This window comes from Chelonia mydas, chromosome 7 (assembly GCF_015237465.2).
Source record: "Chelonia mydas isolate rCheMyd1 chromosome 7, rCheMyd1.pri.v2, whole genome shotgun sequence".
Lineage (NCBI taxonomy): Eukaryota > Metazoa > Chordata > Testudines > Cheloniidae > Chelonia > Chelonia mydas.
Window position 1 is genome coordinate 11,945,919 of NC_057853.1, and position 26,080 is coordinate 11,971,998.

Sequence of the window (26,080 nt, forward strand, 5' to 3'; positions counted from 1 at the left end):
GGTGTGGGAGGAGCTCAGGCCTGGGGCAGAGGGTTTGGGTGCAGGGGTGAGGGCAGCAGGGTGGGGCCGGGAATGACGGTTCAGGGTGTGGGAGCAGGCTCTAGGATGGGGCAGGGGGTTGGGTGTGGGATGGGGGCAGGGCTCTGGGCTGGGGGGGGCAGGCTCTGGGGCGCAGGAAGGGGCTCCAGGTTTGGGGGGGGGCTCAGGGCTGAGGCAGGGGATTGGGGTGCGGGCTTACCTCCGGCAGCTCCTGGTCAGAGGCGCAGTGGGGGTGCTAAGGCAGGCTTCCTGCCTGTCCTGGCACCACAGACCACGCTGCGCCTCGGAAGCGGCCAGCAGCAGGTCCAGCTCCTAGGTGGAGGTGCACGGCTCTCTCCCGCAGGCACCACCCCCGCAGTTCCCATTGGCCACTTCCAGGGCACAGGGCAGTCTCAGAACAGGTAGAGATTTAGCCGGGCAGCCTTAGCCAGGCAGCACTGCCAACAGGACTTTTAACGGCCCAGTCGGCGGTGCTGACCAGAGCCACCATGACCCAGTGCCTTACATTCCACAACCCAGTACTGGGTCACGACCCACAGTTTGAAAACCACTAGTGTAGAGAGCTAGTATAGCATCTCCATGACACCCCAACTCCTGGTCAACTGACACAGGGGGTGTCCATGAAGAAAAAAGAGTTATGGCTGAAACACTGCTACACTCTGATGGTGCTAGCTACTAAAGATATTGCTTGTTGATGTGGGCAAATGGATGAATTTCAGAAGGGCCTGGGGCTGCTCTCAGAGCCCATCAACACTGGTCACACCCTGAGAACCTAAAAAGTTTAATGAAGGAACTTTGGCTCATACTCTAGACTTGCTGTACCAGGGAATCTGAGACTCAGAATTTAAATAAACTACTAGATACTTGGTTAATTAAATTCTGCTTCTCCAAATCCCCCCACAGTTTCAAATGGACAATATTATTCAATTACTTTTCTAATCTGTTGTGCAGCGTGTGCTGTTAACACAGCTGCCACGTTTCACTCTGGAGAGGACAAGAGAAGTCCTGGATGAAGCAATTCTGCTCGGTAGTGTGTACACGAGTTTGTTACATTTATAAAGTGTTTTGCTATCCCTCAGCCTGGAGGGGTACTGTGTATCCGATGAAGTGAGCTGTAGCTCAAGAAAGCTTATGCTCAAATAAATTGGTTAGTCTCTAAGGTGCCACAAGTACTCCTCTTCTTTTTGTGAATACAGACTAACACGGCTGTTACTCTGAAACCTGTGTAAAATATAAGATTATTAAACCACTCCTGTTCCCTCCTTCCTCTAATGTAATGGAAGGATATATTTGCAAGCAGGTAAGAGACCATTACTGACAAGAAATGGAAAAGATCTTATCAATTCCTTATAGCATTCAGTTCACTGTAGCACAGTTTGGAGACAGATTTTTTTTTCCCCAAAAAGAGCCCCACTTCCTTTTATGCCTTAGAAATAACGGTGTGCTTTTAGTGCCACTTGGACACTTCCCCTTAGATACCGCTAGATTTTTCTCAAGGACTCACTGTTGGCCTAACTCATCTCATATTAATCTCACCCTTAAGCAATACTAGCTGAATCAATGCCCAGCGAAGTGACAGGCATAATACAGGATACCAGACTGGGGCTGTGCTGGGGAAGAAGTTAAATGCAGTGAGGCCCTTTCTCTCTTACTAGAAGAGTACGGCTCCCCAGGACACTTGCCAGCTCATGCCAAGGCCCCAAGGTCTCAACTGAATGCTGACAAATACATAGCCAGAACCAGTCTGGCTCACCTGCGTCTCAGTATTGTTAAAATAGGTATTAGAGTTTTATAAAAATGTGTTTTGTTTTTAGACTTTATGGAATGCTGGTAAGTTGCTACATGCACTTATCTTGTTTATATCAACTATTACCTTATAACTTGGGATACAGATAGGTGTGTGATGATTTACAGTTACAGAGCAAACAGGAGAGGAGCATTAACAAGTGTTAATACTAGTTTCCAACAGGAGGTGTTATCTTCTGCCCAATAAAAAAGGCCCATCAGCACCAGAGGAACCACTGCAGAACATCAGAGGACAAAAGACTGTTGATTGCTCTCCACTCCCGATTCCCCATGAATTGGCGAATTCCTCCTTCCTGCTGAAATGGCAACTGGAAGCAGAATGGGGGAAGGAATAAAAAGGCCTAACAAGGAGGAATTTAACACACCCTGAACCTTTTGTCCTAGTCTAGACATGTCATTAGTGGACTCCCCTTACCCCTTCCTCACACCTTGGAAGCCATGCTAATGTTTAGGTCTCTCATGGTAGCGCCAAAGGATACCCGATACCCAAGGTCACCAAGCAAGAATTAGGGTTGACTATGCTGGATACTGTACAACCAACCAACCAACGATTCCTTGCACCCAGATCATTCAGAATCTAAAATGTAGGCAGTACCTAGGTAGTGAATAACCAAACACGGGAAGGGAGCAATTGCAACAAACACAGATAGATGCACTTGCATAGAAGTTAGTAGGCTTAAATAGGCCATGTGGAAAAAACTCCAAAGGGGAACATCAAATAAACAGCTAGATTATGTTCTTCACACAATATGTATATTTCTGACCCAGGTGTTAACTCCTTTTCAAATGGGTTTGAACCTGTGTACACATTGCAGGATTGCAGAAGCAAGAGTTAAAAATGCACTCTCCAGCTCCTCTAGCAAGTCTTCAATGCTCCATCTGTATGCAGCAGCAGCAATCCATAAACACTGCCAGAAGTGGTGTCAAAGTCTACCCACCCACTGGCACCTTGTGGCCATTCCAGCAAGTGGGTGGCAATTAGGGAGATTGCTTCCTCTTCAGAAACAAGTGGTCCCATCAGGGGACTCTTGGCACTACTGCTTCTTTTGCTGCTTCACTGCTCTTTCCAAAATGATGAATTTCCTCAATTCCAGGATGCATCCTGTTGTCACTAATGATGATGTCAACAATACCATCAGATCTCTTGTCGTGCCAACCATGGTACTTGGCGAATTTTGTAATGTCTTTTTAGACATCTGTTTCCCTTCCTTCATTTTCTTATCTGGAATACAAAGATACCCCTCGCTCCCTGTATATGGAACATCACCATAGCCATTTCACAAGGATTAGAAGTTACACAATCAAATACAAGTTGCCCTCAGCCCCCACTCGTCATTCCAGGGCTTAGCATATCGCTAACAAGAAAAGAAAGTTTGATGAGTCTCCAATCTCTGCAGAATCATAGGACTCAAAGGGACCTTGAGAGGTCATCTAGTCCAGTCCCCTGCATTCATGGCAGGACTAACTGTTATCTAAAACATCCCTGACAGGTTTGTGTCTAACCTGTTCTTAACAATCTTCAACGATGGAGATTCCACAACCTCCCTAGGCAATTTATTCCAGTGCTTAACTACCCTGACAGTTGGGAAGTTTTTCCCACTGTCCAATCTAAACCATCCTTGCCGCAACTTAATTAAGCCTGTTATTTCTTGTCTTACCCTCAAAGGTGAAGGAGAACAATTTTTGTCTCTCCTCCTTGTAACAACCTTTTATGTACTTGAAAACTGTTATGTCCCTTCTCAGTCTTCTCTTTCCTGACTAAACAAACCCAATTTTTTTCAATCTTCCCTCATAGGTCATGTTTTCTAGACCTTTAATCATTTTTGTTGCTCTTCTCTGGACTTTCTCCAATTTGTCCACATCTTTCCTGAAATGTAGTGCCCAGAGCTTGGCACATTATTCCCATTGAGACCCAGTCAGCATGGAGTAGAGCAAAAGAATTACTTCTCATGTCTTGCTTATAACACTCCTGTTAATCCATTCCAGAATGATGTTTGCTTTTCTTGCAACAGTGTTACACTTTTGATTCCTACTTAGCTTGTGACCATTAGGACCCCCAGATCCCTTCTACAGTACTCCTTCCTAGGCAGTCATTTACCATTCTGTATGTGTGCATGTATTAATTTCCCTGGACAGATTAACATATTTGTGACTGCATCAGGCTGTGCCTAAGCACGTTTTTTATATCAACAGGATTGCTGACCAAGTATTAGTACATTTACTGTTCTATCAAAGTAGTACACATGGGTTTGGTTTGATTATTTTGGTAACGAGATCCTTTAAAAGGAATACAATGTACTTCTATGGTACATCTAGTCTTGGTTTCAGTATATTTTAGTCAGTATGAAGTCCATGTATAAGGTCTGCCCCTTAACAAAACCGATATGCAGGCATTATCAAAGTAATACAATGTTGTTGGCTCTGAAGGCCAGGATGCCTATGGGATTCTTTGCAGAGTTTCCTTGATCAATCACTGCCTTTTATATTGTGCCCTTAGAAGCCCAGAATGCTTTACTACAGAACTGCAGTACAAAGATTCTTTGCAGAATCCATGATGTGAATTTCTGCAATTTGCGAAAGGTCACCATTCATTTTAGCAGACACCGCTAACTACATTAAAAAGCAAGACGAAAAAAATATATATTGCTCTTTTGATGTGTTTTGGATTTACATTTCTAATTGTAAGATAATGGCAGCTAAGGTTAGAAATCCCCTTATAAATCAGTAAGAACACTTAGGGTTTGATTTCATCATTTGTTTAAAGAACACAATTAAAATATAGAAGAGGCACTGCTGTTTATGAAATTGAAAGGCAACAAATATAATACTAATAAAAAGAGATAATCTTTACATAACACTATCAACCTGTGGAACTTACTGCCATATGATAAGCTTAAGGCAATGAGTAGAATGTTTAAAAGGATTAGATAGACATTTATATGGATAGTGAGAACATCTACAGTTGTGCATAGAGGATTACATTTACTTTAATTTAATATAAACCCTGATGTGACTATCTGATGAGGTTAGGAAGAAACACTCCTTAAGGACAAATTATTCCATAAGAATTCACTATAGGAGAATGGATTCTGAATTAGATGGACATCTGGCCTGATCATATGTTTGAATGGAATCACACATTATACTACATATTGTTTATTTTGACAGATCTGTATTTGGGTACAGGGGCAAACATTTTCTTATCTAGGCTTCTGGAAAATATGATCAGTGTTTCACACCCCTCCCAATATTTAGTCTCACCATGTTCTTTTAGCCTTCAAGTCTGGAAAAAGTGCATCATCATTTGTGCAGTTCTGTCTTAACCAACTGTTTAGAAGGCAGCATGAGTCTAGTTTACCTCCAGATAGTCCTTGAGCAATGGCAAATACATTTGAAGTAATAGAGGACAATTTTTAGGATGTTCTCAATCTGATCGTGCTGTTCCACTTTTCACTGATCTGTATGGACAGATCTGACATTTATAGATTTTAAGGCCAGATGGAACCATTGTGATCATCCAGTCTGACCTCCTGCTTATCAGAGGCCGTAGACCTTCCCTAAATTAATTCCTGCTTCTGGTCCAATAGTTGTGGATGAACTAGAGCATAGATCTAGAAAAACATCCAGTCTTATTTAAACATCACTAGTGATGGGGAATCCACCACAAAATGGTGGATAAATTGTTCCAACAATTAATTACCTCACTGTTATCTGAGACCAGAATGGAGCTCTTGGAATCAAATTCCATACTGACAGGCATCTTGTTCCATATGACAGGCATTGCTTCAGTTGCATTACAAAGAGTGGAAGTCATGACAGCCTAGGGTGACCAATGTCCCAATTTTCTAGGGACAGTCCTGATATTCAGGGTTTTTTGCTATATAGACACCTCTTACCCCCAAACCCATCCCAATTTTTCCACACTTTCTATCTGGTCACCCTATGATAGGCACTCAAAACAATTTAGCTTTTAGTGTTTCACTGACATATTTAGCAATGCACAGGCACACACACATTTTATCAGCAGCACCACAAATTGAGGAAGGCCCACAAATGTAAAGTCAAACAGTACTCTAAAGTTTCTCATTTCGAAAACACCTTTTATTTCATTTCTCATATTTCACATAAAATGAAAACGAGAGCTGAGAAGATCATCTTATCTATTTCTGGGACTATACAGAGCACAATGGCTTTCAACTGCAAAATTCAAGATGTGTGGCTCTTCTTTTTTGTACTTCTCTGAAGAGTCATCCAAAAAGAAAATGAACTAAAAAGTGCATCTTTCTGCTTCCAAAAACGTTTTGTTATCTGGGTCTGGTGATCTATATAACATGATCTTTGATGGAGAGTAATGGGAACTGACTTCAACATGTCAGGCACCATTAAACTATTAATCAGTGATGTGCCCGTGAAATTTACCAAATACAGAAGTATAGTGCAATGAAAATGTTCAAACTCACTAATTTAACCAATATTTCGAGATTATGGCCCAGTACCCCGACGAAGGTAAAGACGTGTATAGTGCAGCTCAGAGAAGGAATCACAAAGGTGCCTTTTGAACTCTCCTGATCCTGGGTTTGTCTCCCAGGATAATTTTGTGTAGTCAGAAGGCTGTTCTAAATTACATCAGCTGCCAATGGGACCCTGGGCCATTAAAGCAGCTAGGAATCAACGGGCACAGATAAGCCTTGGTCAAATCAGTACACTGGCTGAAGGGAGGAGAGTGTTGTATGACATATAATGCCAGCTCTATGCCACCAGAAGATAACTCTGCAACTGGATGATCATCCCATGGCCAGCTATGCCGGCTCCTCACCCTGATTCTGCCTGTGATGCAGTTACATAGAGGATGTATCACCCCCCACGAACTTGGCCAATGATGCTGCATGCGAATTTCTTTTAAGCACGTTTCTCTTTTTAATAATTCAAGTTAATGCAGTCATGACTATAGTTTAACTCATGCTGCACAGAAGATTTCTCATAACACCATTCCTTTCCTAGGTACTCATCTTTTATTACAGTAGCATATGGTCTCTGTATTCAGGCTGTTTTACATTCACTAAATGTAATAACTGTGCTTTTGGCTGTGGTTGTTCCTTCCAATTAAGCTACAGGCTATTGAATCCTACCCAGAATTCAGCTAACATTGTGCAGCACTTCAGAGAGTGGAACGGAAGGTTAATAGGTAAATAACCGGAACATCTAAAAAGTATGATGAAGGAAATCTAACAATTTATAGAGCTTGTACTAATAATGAATCATTCTTCCCCACAAGCACAAAATGCTTGATTCCATCCAGTAATGACAATCTCAGTTACAAGGAAATACTTTAGCAATGTAGTTTGCCACGCTGCGGGTAGGCAAACAGAGGGGGCCTTCTAAAATTAGTGAAGTAAAATAGTCTTCAATATGTTCGGGTTGGTCTCTTCAAACGGAAGCTATTTACTCAGAGTAGTCTTTTGTACAGGATTCACTGTATTGTTGTCCTAAAATACCTTCATCATTACACTGAAAGTTGCCTCCTGCAGGGGCCTTTTACAAAAATTCCGACAGCCTTAAAAAAAAGTCTTAAATTGAGGTCAAAATGAACGCTTGAAAGTTCCAGAAATCAAAGCAATCCTCAGAAAAATGAACTGAATAACTGAAGGGATTGTAAATGGGACACAGATCCTTTCAGCTCCACATCCTTGGGTCAAATATGGTCCAGGTTAACAATGGCTGAAAGTCCAATTTAATGGTTCTTTAGTGTTCTGAGTGCAGTTTCCTAGAGAGCTGTGGTGAAATCTCAAACCAACTGAAGTCAGTGGGACCTTTTCAATGAGCCGAGGATTTCACCTGAGGTGTCCACTGCACTATGCCACCTGTGGCAGCAACTAACATGACACTGAGCTGGCTGTGTACTCCTTGAAGTGGCTTCTCCATATCTGTGTTGGGGCACGCTGGCAGGATAGTGTTTTGTTGTTGTAAAAAGTCTTCTCTTCACCCTCTTCAAATTTCTCTTTCTGGTGCTTTCTCCCTGTCTCTCACACCTCCCTCTTCTTCCCAGCCTTTAATCCCTCCAAACAGGCTTCAAATCTTGTCCACTCCCTTTTAAGGGCTTGGTGCTGCACCAGCTCTCTCTCCTCCCCTTTCTTACACCTTGTGCCCACTCCTCCACTTTCGTTCTGCAGTGAGACAGAATAGGGATGTGAAGCCAACAGTCAGCAAGAAGAGGAGGGAAAGTCAGCTGCCATGCATCCCACACACACTGCACAAACACTGCAAGAGCAAAACTCTAGTGTCAAATACTATTTACTTTTTATTTTAAAGTGAACCTCCCAATAGCCCTACACCAGGGAGCAAGACAACCATGCGAAAAGGTAGCAAAGTCAGGAATCTAGTCAGTCACTCTTAGCACAAACACAGGTTTGCTCTAAGCAAGTCCTCTTTTATTTCAATGTCTTAGATACTTGCATGGTTCCCATCATTGTACTATCTAGCACCTCACAATCTTCACGTGCATTCACCTTCACAACACCTCCGTAGAGCAGTACTATTATCCCCACATCACAGATAAGGAACGGTGCCACGGAGAGACTAAGTGACCTGCCCAAGGTTACACAGGAAGTCTGTGGTGGAGCATGGAATTGATCCCAGGTCTCTCAAAACACAGGCTAGCACCCTAACCACTGGACCATCCTTCCCCTTTTGTCTCCTTCTCTACACATTTTAACTCAGTCTTATTTTCGGAGAGGTTTGCTTTGGCTTTTTTTTCTTCCAGCCTCTTATTGGTTTTGTAAAGCACCTTGTACCTTAAAGTGCTAAATACCCATCACTGCCCTCCCTTAGGTAAACTGCAAAAAAATACATACACGTAACCGATGAGATGTTGATATAGCTATCTATTTAAAAAATAAGGGCCCAGGGCTCTTCTTCTCTCTCGCTCGGGCATTCTCACATCACCACTTTGATAAACTGTCAAGATTTCAATGGGATAAACCAAAAGCAATTCAAGACTAAGGATATTGCAATAGCAGAGCTAATTTGAAATAAGTGTATCTGTACAAACAAAGAATGTCAAGATTTATAAAGCCAAGATCAATGACATCTTCATTTCTCTAGAAATGATGCTATCACAATGCTAAATTGCAAAAAATCTTTGGTGGGGGTGGGGGGAATTGCAGTGATGTCAGTTTATGGACAAAACACCTAAAATTGCTTCTTCCAGTAACATACTCAGATTCCCCCAATATCTGTCTTAATGATAATGAAAGGACGATTTTAAAAATGTGCTTAATCACGCGCTTGATGCTTATAGTTCATTTTTATTAAAGTCTGTCTGTATATAATCTAAATTGCAGCATTACATAGAAGATTTTTAAAAGTTCACTTTAAAGGCTATCAAGTTTTCTCAAACAGTTCAAATAAAAGGGTGATCCAGGACTTAGACTTAGTTGAGCTCAGTTACAGCAAGGAAGCTTGAACTCTGCCTTCCCAAATTATGCCTGGCTCTGCCTCAGGTCTTCAAAAATACTGATGATAAACAGATGCGGTATTACTGCCAACAGCTATTCAGCAGCATTAGCTCCAGTGCTTCTACTATTGATGCTCAAGGATTCCAGCAGGCCCACTCCATCAAACCACTTGGGATATGGTAATGTAAAAGCAGTACACTTGCAGGCCAAAGAGAGGCTCAAGTGACACCACCAACACCCACCACTATCCAACTGACGTTATTCGTTGGACACACTCTATAGCTGACTCCACTACCCACGTTGTGATACATGATGGATTAGCAAACTGCAGTAGGTAACAGTTGTAGAAGGGGCGAAGGAAGGAAAAAGTGGAAATGAGACATGGCATAGGGGTCACTGAAGGGAGTCTAAGGGCAACAGGAGGAGGAAAAGGAGAGAAAGGGAGAACAGGAAAGTGGAGGAGGGAAAAGGATTAGTGTCATGTTGAATACCTTTCCTTCTTCCTCCCACCTTTGTCTGGATTATATTTTGCCTTAGTTTATGAAGTCATTCACTCAGGGACCCGCTTTCTAACAAGTATGTAATTTGTATAGAACAATTAATGAGTATAGCATATGTATTATCAATCCTTTAGGAGCAGTCTCATGCACTGAGATGGCTATTTGTATTACGGTGGCACCCATAGTCCTCAGTCACGATTTAAGGTCCCATTGTGCTTGGAACTGTACAAATACACAGTCTCTGCTCTGAAGAGGTAACCATCTAAATGGACAACATAGACAAAGGGTGGGTGAAAGGAAAGTTTGTTCTCCCCTTACAGGGAGGGCACTACATCACAGAGATTGAGTAAACTGCACAAGGTCACAGAGGGCTGTGGCAGAACCAGAAACTAAACCTAGCTCTCCTGAGTCAGTGGCTTAATCCAGACATGAGTCTTCCTCCCTGTACATCTCAGCTTCTAATACCAATGAGGTAAGAAGTGTCAGTTTTGCATTTAGCTCTGATTTAGACGTAAAGGGCCAAGTCCATTCCTGCTTATCGTAACTCTGCTGATTTCACAACTGCAGCAATAGAGTTAAATTAAGGAAGAATCTGAGCAAATGTAATTGGAGAACACAAATTACACTGTGCGCCACTAATCTGAATGGAACACAAGTACATGCCACGAATGCTGATAGGGGCAGGTTTTTGGTTTGGGCTTTTTTTTTTTTAAATTGATATTGTCAATGAATTAAAATTGAATATAAAAAGCAATTGCTTATTTAAAAGTCTTTTTATCATACCCAGATGATTACTTATAGAAAATTAAGGACTTGATTTTATCTGTCATCAATTTTATTCATATGCCGTTAGAGCTAGGAACTAAAAGAATTGAGTGGCTTAAAAAAAAAAAAAACCAAGAGTTTCTTCTAAGTCAGTGTTTAATGCTGCTAAAGTTGACAATAAATTAATACTGTAAAATGTTTTTGAAGATGAATAATTTGTAAAAAGCATTAGCTAAAATTGCAGTCTGCAAGAGACATAATATTCTCCACATTAAATCACTTGCACCTCAAGCACTAATGGTTCATTCATTGGCATTGCACTCATAAATTGTAAGTTAAATATTTCAGCCCAAAACTTAATTGATTAATAACCACATGTTGCAGTCTGTGGCTAGGATATTGTTCTGTGAAATATCAGAAAAAGTCCCATTGCTGTTGATATAAACTCTGCAAGTCATTGTTTTATTCAGGAAATCGGCTTATAAATAGCACATTTTGGCTTGCTCCTCTCATACTGTATCTTTTACTGAAATTCTCTTTGTACAGAACTAGAACATGCATTTCTATAATTATTCAGTATGCGAGTAGGTATGTCCGTTTGAACTCAGAATGCTATATACAACATGGATTAGAACAAATTACCTGGCAGTTTATGCTGAATCCTGAGAATTACAGTTCTCCATAAACAGTAAAACTAAGACTTGCTTTCAAATGTAAGACACCTTTAAAGATAACCCAAAGGGCTAACATGACATGAAATAACTTTTTTTTTTTAAAAGAGCACAACGTTTTTCAATAGATGGACTCCTTTCACTTTATCAAGAGGCCATGTACTTCTCTAAATGAAGTCATTTCTAGGGCTAAAAAGCTCAGTGTGTAGTGCTGAGGATGCTAAAGGAATAGCTGTAGAGGATTAGGCATTGAGTTTCATAGTTATTGGAGTGTTCATTTGCGCAAGCTATTTAGCTAGTTTTCTCTGCAACTTTCTGCATCTTGAAGCTGCGTGAAGCCAAATAAAATCGTCAACAAACAGTGTTGCAGACCAACTGATTATACCCATTACCAGCTTTCTGGATGATTAAGACAAAATTTTTAGAAGTAAGTTTATTTTAGGTGCCCCAATTTTTGGGGCAGCCAGCTCCAGTCACCTTAAAAGAGCTTACTTTTCAGAATTTTCTGTTTGCTTTGTGAAACTCGTGCTCCCCTCTTCTGGGCATTGTCCTAAAGTGTTAACCTTCGTTATTATGTGTGACGGTCCCCCCTCCCCAAGGCTTTATGGAAATATGCTTATGAATGTATAGATGACATAACTGGAATATGCTTTATGCTAGATATGCCATGTAACATGTCTATGTAAAGGTTATGATCTACTGAATATATTCATCCTATTTCTATGCATGTGTCATTGTTGTATTCGGACTTGTCTGATTTTAAATAACCTTAATAAGGCATTTGGTCAGCTTCTTTAGAAAGGAATTTGCAAAGTTAAGTGCCCAATCAAAAAGCATTTAATGAACAAAGAATGTTGGAAGGCTCCAATCCACGTAAGAAGTCTTCCTGGAGACATTCAAGATACCATGGGGGCAATGGCTGCTGCCTGTAAAAAACTGAGTCATGCATGGACGTGTGACTTGCCCAGGTGACTCCAAAACTCTATCTTGGAGCTGGACTTTGCACAGGAGAGAGGAGGGGGTCTCCACCCACAAGAGAAAGTCTATTTAGGCCTGTGAGAGACTCCTCCATTTTGTCTTCAGCTGGCTAAAGAGGTAGCCTCTCCACCCCCACGGATACCTGAAAGAAACTGGGAGAAAGGACAGTAACTGCAGGGGGTGTGAGTGATTGCTGGACCAAGACTAGAAGGAGACTAGTCTGTAAAAGGAAGCTTACTGGGTGAGGTTTTTAACTGTATTCAGTTTTCTTAGACATAGACTTGTGTATTCTATTTTATTTTGCTTTGTAATTCACTTTGTTCTGTCTGTTACTACTTGGAACCACTTAAATCCTACTTTGTGTATTTAATAAAATCACTTTTTACTTATTAATTAACCCAGAGTATGTATTAATACCTGTGGGAGCAAACAGCTGTGCATCTCTTTCTATCAGTGTTATAGAGGGCGAACAATTTATGAGTTTACCTTGTATAAGCTTTATACAAGGTAAAACGGATTTATTTGGGGTTTGGACCCCACTAGGAGTTGGGCATCTGAGTGTTAAAGACAGGAACGCTTCTTAAGTTGCTTTCAGTTAAATCTGCACTTTGGGGTATGTGGTTCAGACCCTGGGTATGTGTTGGAGCAGATGGGCGCGTCTGGCTCAACAAGACGTGGTGCTGGAGTCCCAAGCTGGCAGGGAAAGCAGGGGCAGAAGTAGTCTTGGCACATCAGTTGGCAGCCCCAAGGAGGTTTCTGTGATCCAACCCATCACAGTATGTCAATGTTATCTCAGCTGTAAAAGAGTTACCCTTCCATTACAACATATTTAAATAAATATTTGATCCAAAAATCTGCATTTGGGCACACTTGTGCATATTAACAAGAGATTGCCCATTTCAGACAATTCCTTTAAACCTTTATGAGGTGCTATTGAATACGTTATAGATATGTTGATCATACTGTAACATCTTGCATTTTTTCAAGCATTTCCCTACTACAGGAGAGCATCTGAGTAGATAGCTTCCATAGGCAGAACTCTTAGTAGGTTAATTAACTTTTCCCTTTGTTTCTTTCCTAAGTTTTGGACGGTAGCATACAGTACCTTTTAATGCAATATCCAATTCTTTAAAATGGACAATCAATATAGCATGTGTAAGAAGCCAAGGCTATGAACATTCTTACTGCCTATCTATAAACCATTAGACAGGTGCAGCCAAGGACATAATATATATGAATCACAAATTAGCAGTGTTACTATGGAGCATGAAGTATTCATTTAAATAAAGAGAGTTATTTAAACTTGGACAAACTTTAATCATATTAAACACAACAGCATTGTACCTGCACAGTGCTTTTCCATACACTACACTCTACTGCATGACATTAATTATAAAGCATGAAAGAGATCCCTATGGTACTCTTAGACCTTCTCAAGCCATTCCAGAATCCAATACCATTTATATTCCTGAAAATTAGAATGTAAAAAGAAAAATCAAATTTAATTATCATTTAACTAACATTAAAATCAAGCAGCATAAGCATCATTAATTCCACAAGAAGAGACTCCAGGTACAAGTAATGGAGCAAATAAAGACTTTAAAGCCAAAAATGACTAGTAATTGTGGAACAACAGGAAAAAACCTAGCTCAGTTGACCTGAAAGAACCACTAGTCACACACAGCAATGCTGTAACTAACACCAATTCATTCATTATACTATAAACAACACACGTTTCTGTTTCAGGAGAAGTGTCATTTATGACAAGACAGACATTCACACATAGTTTGTATTTACATAAGAAACAATTTCCTAATGACAAAACAAAATCAACATCCATTGGGAATATGAGGCTCAACACTACAGTAGGGATACCACTTTGGAATATGCTTAGATTGCTAATAAAGATTTTGAAAACGTTTTGGTATTGACTTGTTCTTTACAAAATCTTGATTATTTAGAGTAAACAGGGTAATTGTAATCTTTGTTTACTTTGTACATGAATTGATAACATTCTGCCTTTGAACATTAACTCTGTTAAATAGAGAACCTGTAACATCTTTGAATGTTAACCCCCTGTTAGACAAGTTACTGATTATCCATGCATATTGCAGGTTTTTACCAAAATACAACGGGTACTGTTGCATTTGACCCTGCAAGTAATTCCCCAAAAGTAGCAAAGGTAAAAGAATCCTGGAATGAGTTGGCAGGTGGGTAACACAAACTGATTTTGTTTTAAATTGTAAATATATTTATAACCTTAAAATAACTGTACATACATTGATTAGACAAATCCTCGCAGGTAATATGCCTGGGGAGAACTGGTCAGCAAGTGTCTCATCCCATCCCACCCTTCCCTATGGGAAAAAAATTGACAAATGAAAAAAAAATTGATTTTATAGAAATTTTGCAGGGAAACTTTTGACTTTTTATTGAAAATGCCAGAAATCTGAAAACTAAACATTCTTGGCTGAAAAATTTTCCATTTTGGAGTTTTAAATTAAAAAAGTCAAAATTTTCCACACAAAAAACCTTCCTGCAAAAATTGTTAGTAAAATCCCAAACTTTTGGTTTGACATTTTTGACAAAACGCAGCAGAGGGAGAATAGAGAGAACCAAAAAAGGTTGTTCAGATTTCCCCTACCCCGCTCAATGAAAAATGACCTCCCCTTAATTTCTTTTGACATTTTCCAGTTTCTCAATGAAAAATTGGGAGGGTTCCTTGATTTTTCCTTCCTTTTTCCTCCTTGTTGCCTCCCCCACTTTTCCAGGGGAGGAAAAGTGGTTGAGGAGGGGGAAAAGAAGGGGAAAGAGAAAGAGGGGAAATGGAAAAAATCAGAACATTTTCATAGACATTTTTTTTTAAAGGAAATTTTTAATGGATAAATGCTTACCTCTTTCCAAACTGCTCTTGGGGATAATCCGATGGAAAATTAGCTATCCATACCCTGGCTCCTCCACCCAACCTTTGTGGTGGATGTTCTTCAGGCTCTGAAGATGGGAACTGCAAAGGGACAAGCTAATGCAGACCCCAGGGATAAGGGGGCAAGCTCCATATGCTGGTTTTGAATAAGTTAGTACCCACACAGTGAGAATGTGGGCCCCATAGCAGAGGATGTGGTGGAACCTTCGGCTGATGGCTTTGGGTTGTAGTTGCAGCCTTTGGCCACCACAGGCCACTGCTCCCAGCTTGATGAGCTCCTCCAGGGCAGAGCCTCATCTTCCAGGTTTTGAACATGCTGCTGAGCAGCAAACCAGGCAGGGTAAGCAGGGAGGAGATCCACACAACAACATCCTCCTCAGCAGCATCCCAAGATTTCCCGCAGTATGGAAGTGACTCCCTGCGGCCCTCTCCCTTCTATCCTAATGCTATAGGACTTCCTGTGGACCCCAAGGAAGACAGATAGTTGTAAGGCCCCAGACGCAACAGACCATGAGGTGGAAAGGAGAGTGTGCCTGGGGTAAGCACTAGAGACACAGGAGACGCTGACTGCCAGATGGGAACTAAGGAGAAGAAAAAGAGAAGGGCAAAGTTATACCCATTGGTCTGCAGGTGATGAGGGAGGGGAAGCCCCCCTAATTTGAGTGTTAATTCATAACCAGAAGGCAGCCCTAAAAAGAAAGGCAGTTCGTATTTCTAAACATCATGGGATTTTTCTTGTCTAATGTTTGAATTCATGGCGTTCGTGCTACTGGTACCCCCGCTTTGCAAATGGGGTTCGTGCTACTGGTACCCCCGCTTTGCAAACTGAGTCCCAGGGAGGTTACCTGACTTGCCCGAGGTCACACTGCAAGTCTGCAGCAGCGTCAGGAGCAGAACACAGGTCTCCTGGGTCCCAGTCTCGTGCCCTGAAGTGCTCCAACTTCTTATGTGCCCACATCCCTAATCCAGCACACCCTTCTGCACACCAATTAGCACTGCCACCAGACAGAATATAGGCATATGTTAATAGTGCTTTTGCAGAGAATAAACGCCCTCTGTTTGGTGTAGGTCCCGAATCTGGCCCATAGTCTGCTTATAGATTTTATGTTTAGAGCCGCCTTTCATGTTTTAAAGAAAAAACAACTGCATTTCTCCTAGAGAGAGTTTTTGTTCCAGATGTAGGAATTTTGCCTGCAGACATTATTTCTGCAATTAATACACCACTTCAGAAATAACAGATTTCTTCTCCTCCTTCACTTCAACAGGCATCAATAGAGTCAATCACCAGATCTTGCTCTTCAGAGGGATCATCTTTAGAGGCCCTGTTTAGCAAGACAAATGTCTCTAAATCCACATTCATGTGTCCAGATGTAAAAGCCTATGAGGGAGATCATCCGTTTAGGGTTTTCAACAGGGCAGGAATGTGTTTGCTGGAGACTTGCCCTCTGCCACTTCAGATCTCTTCTCTACTTCTGTAGTCAGTCTGTTACCTGTGCTCTGCCTTGACTTGCCAAGTGATTTATTGAAAAGGAATTTGTCTTTTTTCTTCTCTCATTGCAGATTCGAGTACATCCAAGAGCCTTACTGAATGAGGTGGCTCAAAATAACACTGAACTTCTTTGGGATGACCACTGATATTAGAACAATAAAAACATACTGACACTACATTTGTTGGACGGAGAATGTGTGTGTTGGGTAGGAGGGTGGCAGGGCGTCTATGGGCACTGTGGGCGAATTCTGATTTTTGCAATCCCAGTGAAGTCAAATAAGCAGTGAAGTCACTGTGGATGTGGTTACCAGGATGTAGCTACAAAGGACAAGATAGGGCTCTTTGTTCCTTTCCACCTTCTGAGATGATTAGAGATTGTAAACAAGAACACACACAGAACACAAGACCACAAAGCAAAATTAGGAGCCGCTGCTGACCTCAATGAAAGAATGAAATGGTAGAAAAGTTAAGGTCACAGCAGGAGAGCAGAACTCTAAGGCATCAAAAGCTCCAGGCACTGTGAATTAGTTAGGCTGCCAGAGTGGAAAAAGCCAACCTACAAGTTGTGAACTGGTGTGGTGAGAGTAGTAGTATCCTTTGTGAACAGACCCATTCTGAAGTATATGGAGTTGTAACAAAAGCTGAAGCAGTCTGCCTGGGTAATATACTGAAGTGCAACATTTCCCATCTAAATTTAATACCCACAGGATTTTTTTTCAAAATATTTGCACAGCTACAACATAAGCATAACTAACAACATCTGCAATAACATCAAATCTTTTACCTGTTTGAATAGTGTGGCCCAATGTAACAAATGAATAGAACAGTTATTTAGAATACTATTGACATTTTAAATTCTACAATGCATGTTTGACTCCTATATAGTTTACCTTGGCATTTTCAAATTTTTTTTTTCCTTAAAGAAGTGACCAAAGTACAGTTCTAATTTAGAAGTTAGAGATTATCATATATCATTACCTCCAAGGCAGCCAATGAATGAAAGCAGGAACAACTGTTTCCACGGTAGCACCATCTTCAATTTCCAAAAGTTAGTAACTCTTATCCAGCCACAGTCTTCCACGCAAAGCCTTTAATCTGTTAAAACAATATATACACACACAAAGTGTGATCACAGGATTCAAATGAAAACCTCGTTTCCTTATGAAAGCACTTTTTAATAATGGCAGATTGAGTCACTTAAATCCTTAGAAATTACTCTCTTTTCTATTTAGGGCTCAATCATGAGCCATAGAAGAGCGCAAACCTATAATTAGAAGTGCAATATAGTGCAGAGTTGATTGGAAATTAAGAAAACACACGGGCACGCATGTGAGTTTGTTCCCCCCTCACGTTCATGTAAACAGCATGCTAATATAAAAGCAATATAGATGCAATAAGGCCCCAATCCAGCCATGCAGTTAAGTATGTGCACAGTTCCAATCCCAGTTTGATTTAGTGGGACTACTTGAGCACAAAGTTCAGTGTGTGCTTTAGCTGCTTTGCTGGATTGGAGCCTAAAACTACACAGACAGATTACACGGGATGCAAAGAACAGCAGAGCTGCCCAGTTCCCGTCACAGGCTGATGGGGGATGTGCTCAGCTTTAGAGGTGGTTTGGGATTCTCTCTCCCCCCCAAATTTGCTTCCATCCATTTCTTTCCTTCCACTTCCTCATTCCTCACCTCCTGCTATTCCTGCCACTGGAAACATGGGAAAACTAGCCAGCACCACTCCTCTCCCTAGGGTTAGTATGATCTTCAAGTGTTCTTACCTCTGTCTGACTCATGATAAGAATGGGAAACCAACCCTCACTCAGAGGACCATAGGAGAGGTAAAGGAAAGAACCCTCCACTGATCTGTGCTGATCTCACTAGCATTGGGGTCTCAAGTACTACCAGAGGTTACTTCATTTCAAAGTATGAAAAGGCACGAGAGGCAAACAGCAATGAAACTGAATCAGTGTCCAAGCTGCTGTTACATGCACAGCTCTTATTCCACTTGTATTGTCACCATTATGCTGGCAATCATTGTAACACATGTAAAAAACAATAAAATTGATGTTGCCAAGGTTTTATTTATGCTTATGTTGCAGAATTTTGCACTGAGGATACATAACCACACTGTAATGGTTGTGGAGGGGGAACTGGAGATTTTAGCAATTGAGCAAGACACAACTGGGGTATGTGGTACCTTTGACAGGCAGTTTAGGATTGCAAGATACATTTAATAGTGCCTTCATCAGGTTTCAGCACCAACATCCCATCTGAGATGAACAGGGCAGTTTGCAAGTCTCCGAACTATTGTTTTAGGATGTCTGTACACTCTGGCAGACAATATCCCATCAGTTTATTCTCTGCTCACATTTGGAAAAATTGTTTGTGGCAATAAGCAACATTTGTTGTGTTCCATACGGACATTACTTTAACGTTGCCAAGTCAAGCGCTCAAATATTAGGTTGCCAGAGATTCGGTCCACTTGTGCGCATGTATTATGACACAGTCTTTAAATTCCATTATCACTGACTACTTTTTCCATGGGATCCCTACCTCATTCAGGGCATAGGATGAAGATGCTCTAGGTATGATGCTCTAGGTCAGGGCTGTGTAGTGAAGGAGACTTGTCTGTAGGACCCATTTTATTTGGTGCAGAAGCTGCAAGGTGTGTAGCAAATGAGGCAGGGGGCTATAAGAAGAGAAAGGATGGTCCTGAGTGATTGACCGTGCAACCTTAATAACGTTCCTTTAACATAGTTCGTGTAACTTCCTAGGTTTCTTAGGGGAAAAAAAAAAGGCAAACTAAAAAACCAGAAATTCCATCCTGTGGCATCATATTGACATCCACATGGGGCAGCAACAGGGTTGGGAACTTTAGATCCACCACACAGACTTCTGCTACTTGAACTAGCAGAATAATTGACAGAGGAGTAGGGTGACATCCTCTGTGTGGACCAGCACTAGAGGGGAATGGGACACATCACCAGTGGCTTTCACAGATATCTGCTGAGAGCAGATGAATGGTGCGACTCAGCAATCTTGGGTTCCAATCTATGCTCTGGCTCACAAACCCTTCTGCCTCTTTCACCCCAAGCTTTTCCCCTTCTGCCTACTCCCCTCTAACCTGTCCCTGTCGTTTCTCTTTCCCATCCCATCTTTTCATCCCAGTCCTAGTCTCCTTGTCTAGCCAGTTCCAGTCCTGTCCCCTCCCCAATCCACCCTGACTCCTTGTCCCCAGACTCTTTGGACAGCCAGTCACAGTTGCCTCCTCTCCCCACAGCTCCTATGCCAATCACAGGTGTCCCTAATCCCCTGCAACTGGCCCCTAGTCCCCCCCACTGTTTCCCTCACCAGCTTCAGTCCCCCTGCCTCCCTGTTCCAGCCTTGACACCACCACCCCCAGTTCGAGTTTCTCTCTACTTTCCCTCCCACCCCCAGTCTCACCAGGATCCTTATCCCAATTTACTCCTTTCCTTTCAAACCTCACCCTATACCCTGCTTGTGTGCCCAATATATTTGAGTCAGGCAGATTTCACTGCCTGGGCTCCAGCAGGGGGAGATGTCACTGAGTGCCCAGCAGAGAAAGCTCCCTTCTTTCAGTTCTAGTTCCCAGCCGCAACCCCGTGGAGAGTATCCAGGAATAGCAGTTACAGGGAAAGCCCCGCTGGACCCCCTGGGCTCAGGTATGCTCGGTCACTCTGTGGGAACGTTGCATGTGCAGTTTGGTCAGCAGTAGGAGCTGAGATAGGTTCAAATGTGCTCTGCAAGGATGCAATCCTCAGAGATTTCAGTTGTTAAACTCTAAGAAGTTCTGCTGAGCACGTGCAGCGGGTGACTTTTTCCAAAGGCTGATAACTTGGCCATATTTGAGTGGTTTTTCACAGGAACACCAAAAGGCACCTCCCTGATACAAAGGTGCCCCGACAAATTTCAAATTTCTGCTCTAAAGCATATGGCACTAGAGCAACTCAAAGGAAAGTTTTCCAGCATATCTGTAAAGGGCAAAACAAAGTATTTTCCCCTATCCTTGTTCTCAGAAACAGCTCAAACATTTTGGCTGAACTGTTCCAAGACAATTCAGCCTGAAGCAGACATCTGGAGTGGGAAATTTCAACCTGAATGGTTAAAATTTGGCAAAGTTACACAATCAGCTGAAAATTTCAAGTAGGAAGTGTTGAACAACCTTAATAATATGCAGTGCTGACAGCCCCACCTATAATAAGCTTATATCCGAACAAACAACTCTCCAGCAAGGGTTGGATTCTGCACAAAGCCCCAGACAGGCTTGTGGAACAATCGCCCTTCCATTTATGATCCCTGCAGAGAACCTCCCCTGCCTTTCACAACTGCGTAACATTTGTGTGGCAACTACAGTGATTGTCCACATATTCAGGGGACACCATCATAGGGCCTAATCACATCAGCCACACTATCAGAGGCTCGTTCACCTGCACATCTACCAATGTGATATATGCCATCATGTGCCAGCAATGCCCCTCTGCCATGTGCATTGGCCAAACTGCAAGGTCTCTACGTAAAAGAATAAATGGACACAAATCAGACGTCAAGAATTATAACATTCAAAAACCAGTCGCAGAACACTTTAATCTCTTTGGTCACTCGATTACAGACCTAAAAGTGACAATTCTTCAACAAAAAAACTTCAGAAACAGACTCCAACAAGAGACTGCTGAATTGGAATTAATTTGAAAACTGGATACAATTAACTTCGGCTTGAATAAAGACTGGGAGTGGATGGGTTATTACACAAAGTAAAACTACTTCCCCATGTTTATTCCCCCACCGTTCCTCAGATGTTCTTGTCAACTGCTGGAGTGGCCCACCTTGATTATCACTACAAAAGGTTTCCCAACCCCGCCCTGCTCTTCTGCTGGTAATAGCTCACCTTACCTGATCACTCTCCTTACAGTGTGTATGTTAACACCCACTGTTTCATGTTCTCTGTGTATATAAATCTCCCCACTGTATTTTCCACTGAATGCATCCGACGAAGTGAGCTGTAGCTCACGAATGCTCATGCTCAAATAAATTTGTTAGTCTCTAAGGTGCCACAGGTCCTCCTTTTCTTTTTGCGGATACAGACTAACATGGCTGCTACTTTGAAACCAGTGTTTGTTATGTAGTTCAGGCTAAATTCTCATGCTCTGACACTGAAAGCAACTTACTCCATGAGTTGTCCCAGTGACACTACATACAGAGCAAGGTGCTGCTCAAGTGAGTAAAGATACCAGAATGTTGTCCTATCTTAGGAAAATATTGCATTTTCATGGTTTTTAAAACAATTTAGAAGTTGGATGTTAGGAATGTTCCCAGCAGCTCTCTGTGGGCCACCACTTATCCGTGACCACAGTTTGAGAGCCACTGATCTAAACTATGGTAGGTACCATATGTAGGTTAGGCTAACGTATGAGGAAACAATTTACCACATGGAAAAGCCACTAAAGTTTTAGGCCTTATACTGTGCTCCTCACTGTGGCATCTGAAAGCAGCCAGATAAATATTACAATCCCAGACAACTCTTTGTAAGACAAAAAAACCTAATAACTCTTTCTACCTCTGAAGCTAAAAATTAAAATCAGATGTAGGCACTGAAGGTACCATATAAACAATCACAGACAAAGAGGTGATCAATTCCAGTATTAATATTTACAGTTTTAAAACCAAGAAAAGAATCTCCTTCAAAGAAGGAAAATCAAAACTTTTTGTTCTTTTGTTGCAACAATGTATTCACATCGTGTTTGCCTTTAAAGTATTCCCTAAATGCAATATATAGGTTGACAAGCACATCCTTCCAGATGTCAAGCAAACTGAAACACTGGTGACCAAATCACAAAATCCCAACCACGCTGCTTTAGGACTTCCTGTTCTTTTGTGGCAGATGCTTTCTGTACTTGTCCTATACCATGACATACTGTACTGAATTTATGCTAGGGAAGGCATACATAATATATTGAAACGCATTCATAATTGTAATGACGTGGAAGGAATTTGAAATTCAGAATGGGCAACAGCTCAAATGTTCGAGCTCACTTGACTTAGAGCAACCTCCAGTAAAAATGAGCAAAGGGATTAGGGTTTGCTTAAATTCTATTGATGTGACAGCTGCATGACAAACATATTTTTTTTGTACAAGCCAAAACCCTGAAGCAATGTTGTGTGGCAAGAGAATTTACCACACATTTGACTATTTCTCCTGCCTATAAAGGAAATCCCCGAGCCCCATGATTAAGAAACAAATACCACTGGGAACATTAAGTTATAGAAGAACCCCCTCCGCACCAGAAACATGAGAACTACGAAGCACTAATAGTACTGTGCCGTGTACATTGCTGCTGCAGTGATTTTACACAAATGTATTGAAAAAAGTGGACTAAATACTGTTACTCGTGGAACACTGTGGTACAACGGCATTCACATAGGTCACCTAGCTGTAATTGCATAGTAAGTTTGCAGCACACAACGAGCTAAAACAGTCAGTGGGTCTGATGTTGTGCGGGGTGAATGGGACTTCAGGCTGCTCAGCTGAGGTTGCTGAGGTTCTAAGACAGTAAAATCAAACACATGACAAGCACAGTGTATCTGGTTCCATGCAGGACATAGGGAGATTGAGGAGGAGGAGCAGGCAGGAAGGACTGCTCAAAGAGGGGCTTTTAAAAGTGGGATATTAAAGAGGACACCAAGTGCTTTGCAGGCAGAGAGAGGGAACTGTTTCAGGCATAGAAGAAGAGAGTATTTCTGAGGACGGGCAAAGCGATGAAGGGAACAGTAAAGCTAAAGGATTGGGAGAAGCATAGGGAATGGAATGGCTGGAGAGGAGAGCTTAAGTCGGTGCTTGACACGGGGGAGGTGGACAGGAAAAAGTGCCAGTAACCATAGTAAGAGGTGAGCAGAGCATGGAAAACAGGTTTTCGAGTAGGAAAGGGAAGGAAGATCTTCCAAAGAGGGAAACAGAATCAGCAAGCCCTGGGAGTGGGAAGGAGAGGGAAGGTTAAAGGTTACACAGCTTGTGCGAAAGCAAAAGATAATGGAGTTGTCAATGGAGATAAAGAAGGGAGAGACAAACGTTTAATACTTTCCAGCTAATCTTTGGGGAGAGCTCATTTCCAGGGTTTTGGCTGGGTTGGACCACGTGGGGAGAGGGTGCAGGGTGAAGTTCTGGTAGGCAGAGCGGAGTCAAGGCCATGCTTTCTCCTCCAGCATACATATCAATGATCCTGATTCCCTACTGCTACCTGGTGGCACCTCATCTGAGAGGTTAGAAAACAAAGCCCATCACAGCAGCAGTTGTGGCCGGGAGAAAGGAGGGACCAGCATAATGTTAGCCAAGTGGGAGAGCAGGTGGCTAGCAAGCAAAGAAAAGGAAGGATGGGGATGCTTCCTGGTATGGGAAACTTTATTTGTTTTGTAAATATGGTCAAGAGAAGGTCAAGGGAGACAAAAAGAAAAGCAGTACTTGTTGCACCTTAGAGACTAACCAATCTCTAAGATGCCACAAGTACTCCTTTTCTTTTTGCGAATACAGACTAACATGGCTGCTACTCTGAAGGGAGACAAAGTGAACACTGTGGGTATGGGGTTCCTATTAGGGTGAGTGTAGAACAGAGGACAGGGAGATAGGAACAGAATTCATTTGGTCCCCACCGCTCAACATGAAAGCACTCACGTTTGCCCAGGGATTTGAAGAATGCTATTAAGACTGGAAGATTTGAAATTAGGCCCACCATGCCAGCTGTCCTTGGGAGATCATGTGATGTAAAAGCCCAAGAGGGAGCATACAGGAGGTAGGACGCTGTGCCTTGCATCTGTCCTTGCTCCTAGCTGTGTTGCCAGTCAGCTGAGAGATTCAAATTTACAAGAATCCTGAACTCGAAAACTCACTCCCCTGACAAAAGAACAGTGCCAGTGGAGAGAGTGGAGGGATAGTAAATGTGCCCATCGGCATACTGCTCATGTTAGCACACTGGGTTTTGTCCTTGCTGACTTGATTAGCTGAAATAATACCCACGCTGGAGCCCAGCCTTCTGGAGTGATGAGAGCTTTATACAGCATCAGCCGGCTTCTAATAAATCTTACAGTGATTACGATTGTGCCTTTCAACTTTAGCAACTTGCTTTTCCATTTAGCAACAGTGATTAGGGACAAATTCTTATGATGAAATAATTTTACTAGTCATGTAAAATTATACACTGTACAATTATACCCAAAAAAACCTCTGTGCTGTGGCACTTTTAACAAAGACTGGGAAAAGGAACTCGTAGATAACTCAGAAATGGTTGCCTGGATTCTAGAACCTTTTTTAAATGCTTCGGGAAAGAGGAGAGCATGAAAACTGCGTGAGGTCCCAAAAGCACTGTTTTGAGGAAGTCAAGAAACTGAAACTAGAGTTTTAGGAAGGACGAGTCACTCTAAACCTTGACTACAGTGCTGCTAGTGTCCCATGAATACCTGCAGAAAGCATGCTAGCTTGTCAACTAATTAACCCTTTGGAGCTGAAATGAAATTGTCATGCTTTGCAGGGGTGGCCAACCTGAGCCTGAGAAGGAGCCAGAATTTACCAAAGAGCCACAGTAATACGTCAGCAGCCCACATCAGCCCCCCACAGCCCACCCCAGCACCTTCTGCCTGTGGCAGCCCTGCCAATCAGCACCTCCCCCTACCCTCCCCGTGCCTTCTGCTCACCGCAATCAGCTGTTTCAGTGTACAGGAGGCTCTGGGATGGAGGAGGGAGAAGCAAGGGTGCAGCAGGCTCGGGGGGGGGGGGGGGGGCTTGGGGTAAGGGGTGGAGTGTGGGTGAGGCCTGGGGCTGAGCAGTGGAAAGTTGGCACCTGTAGCTCCAGCCCCGGAGTCAGTGCCTATGAAAGGAGCCGCATATTCACTTCTGAAGAGCCGCATGCAGCTCCGGAGCCACAGGTTGGTCACCCCTGTTTTGTTTGGTCTGCCCACAAGCATTTTTTTTTTAAGCTTGGCCATCTCTGTATTACCTAAAAGTTCACCTCTCCAGTGTTTCTGCTATTCAAAATGTTGCACTTAATATTGCAGCAAGATACAATTTCCTGCTATATAATTGCACATCCATGTCTACTAAAAAAATAATTTCTTCATATGCATTCATTATACTGTATATTTGCTTGTCTATTTCCCTTTAGCAATAATCTCCCAGTAAGATCTTTTGACAAATAATGAGACATCATGGTAAAAGTCTCTTGAATCTCCTCCTCCCTTTCACTAAAAATAGCAGTTTTCAGATTTAAACAGAGATGTTCAAGAAATCTGTGCTCTATTAAATTTGCCAAGTCAGTGCACTGTTGTTCTGCATATTACAGGGTTCTAGAAGCATGGACATCACATAGCCACTTTGTTCCTACAAACTAACAACACTGTAGGCTGGATTAGACCTTTTAGGAACAGCCCTGATCTGGAGGCAGTGCAGAACTACCCCAC

At 42.1% G+C, this 26,080-nt stretch overlaps 1 protein-coding gene across 5 annotated transcripts in view; it reads right to left on the reverse strand.

The window, feature by feature from the left end:
* The window catches only part of CNTN3 (contactin 3), a 246,970-nt gene that overhangs the window by 173,089 nt on the left and 47,801 nt on the right, over positions 1 to 26,080 (reverse strand). For all 5 annotated transcript variants that reach the window (XM_037905324.2, XM_043551777.1, XM_043551776.1 and 2 more), the window contains one exon: positions 17,604 to 17,720. In XM_037905324.2, the coding sequence (XP_037761252.1) occupies positions 17,604 to 17,658 (55 nt within the window). In that variant the 5' untranslated portion in view covers positions 17,659 to 17,720. The remainder of the gene's footprint in view (positions 1 to 17,603; positions 17,721 to 26,080) is intronic.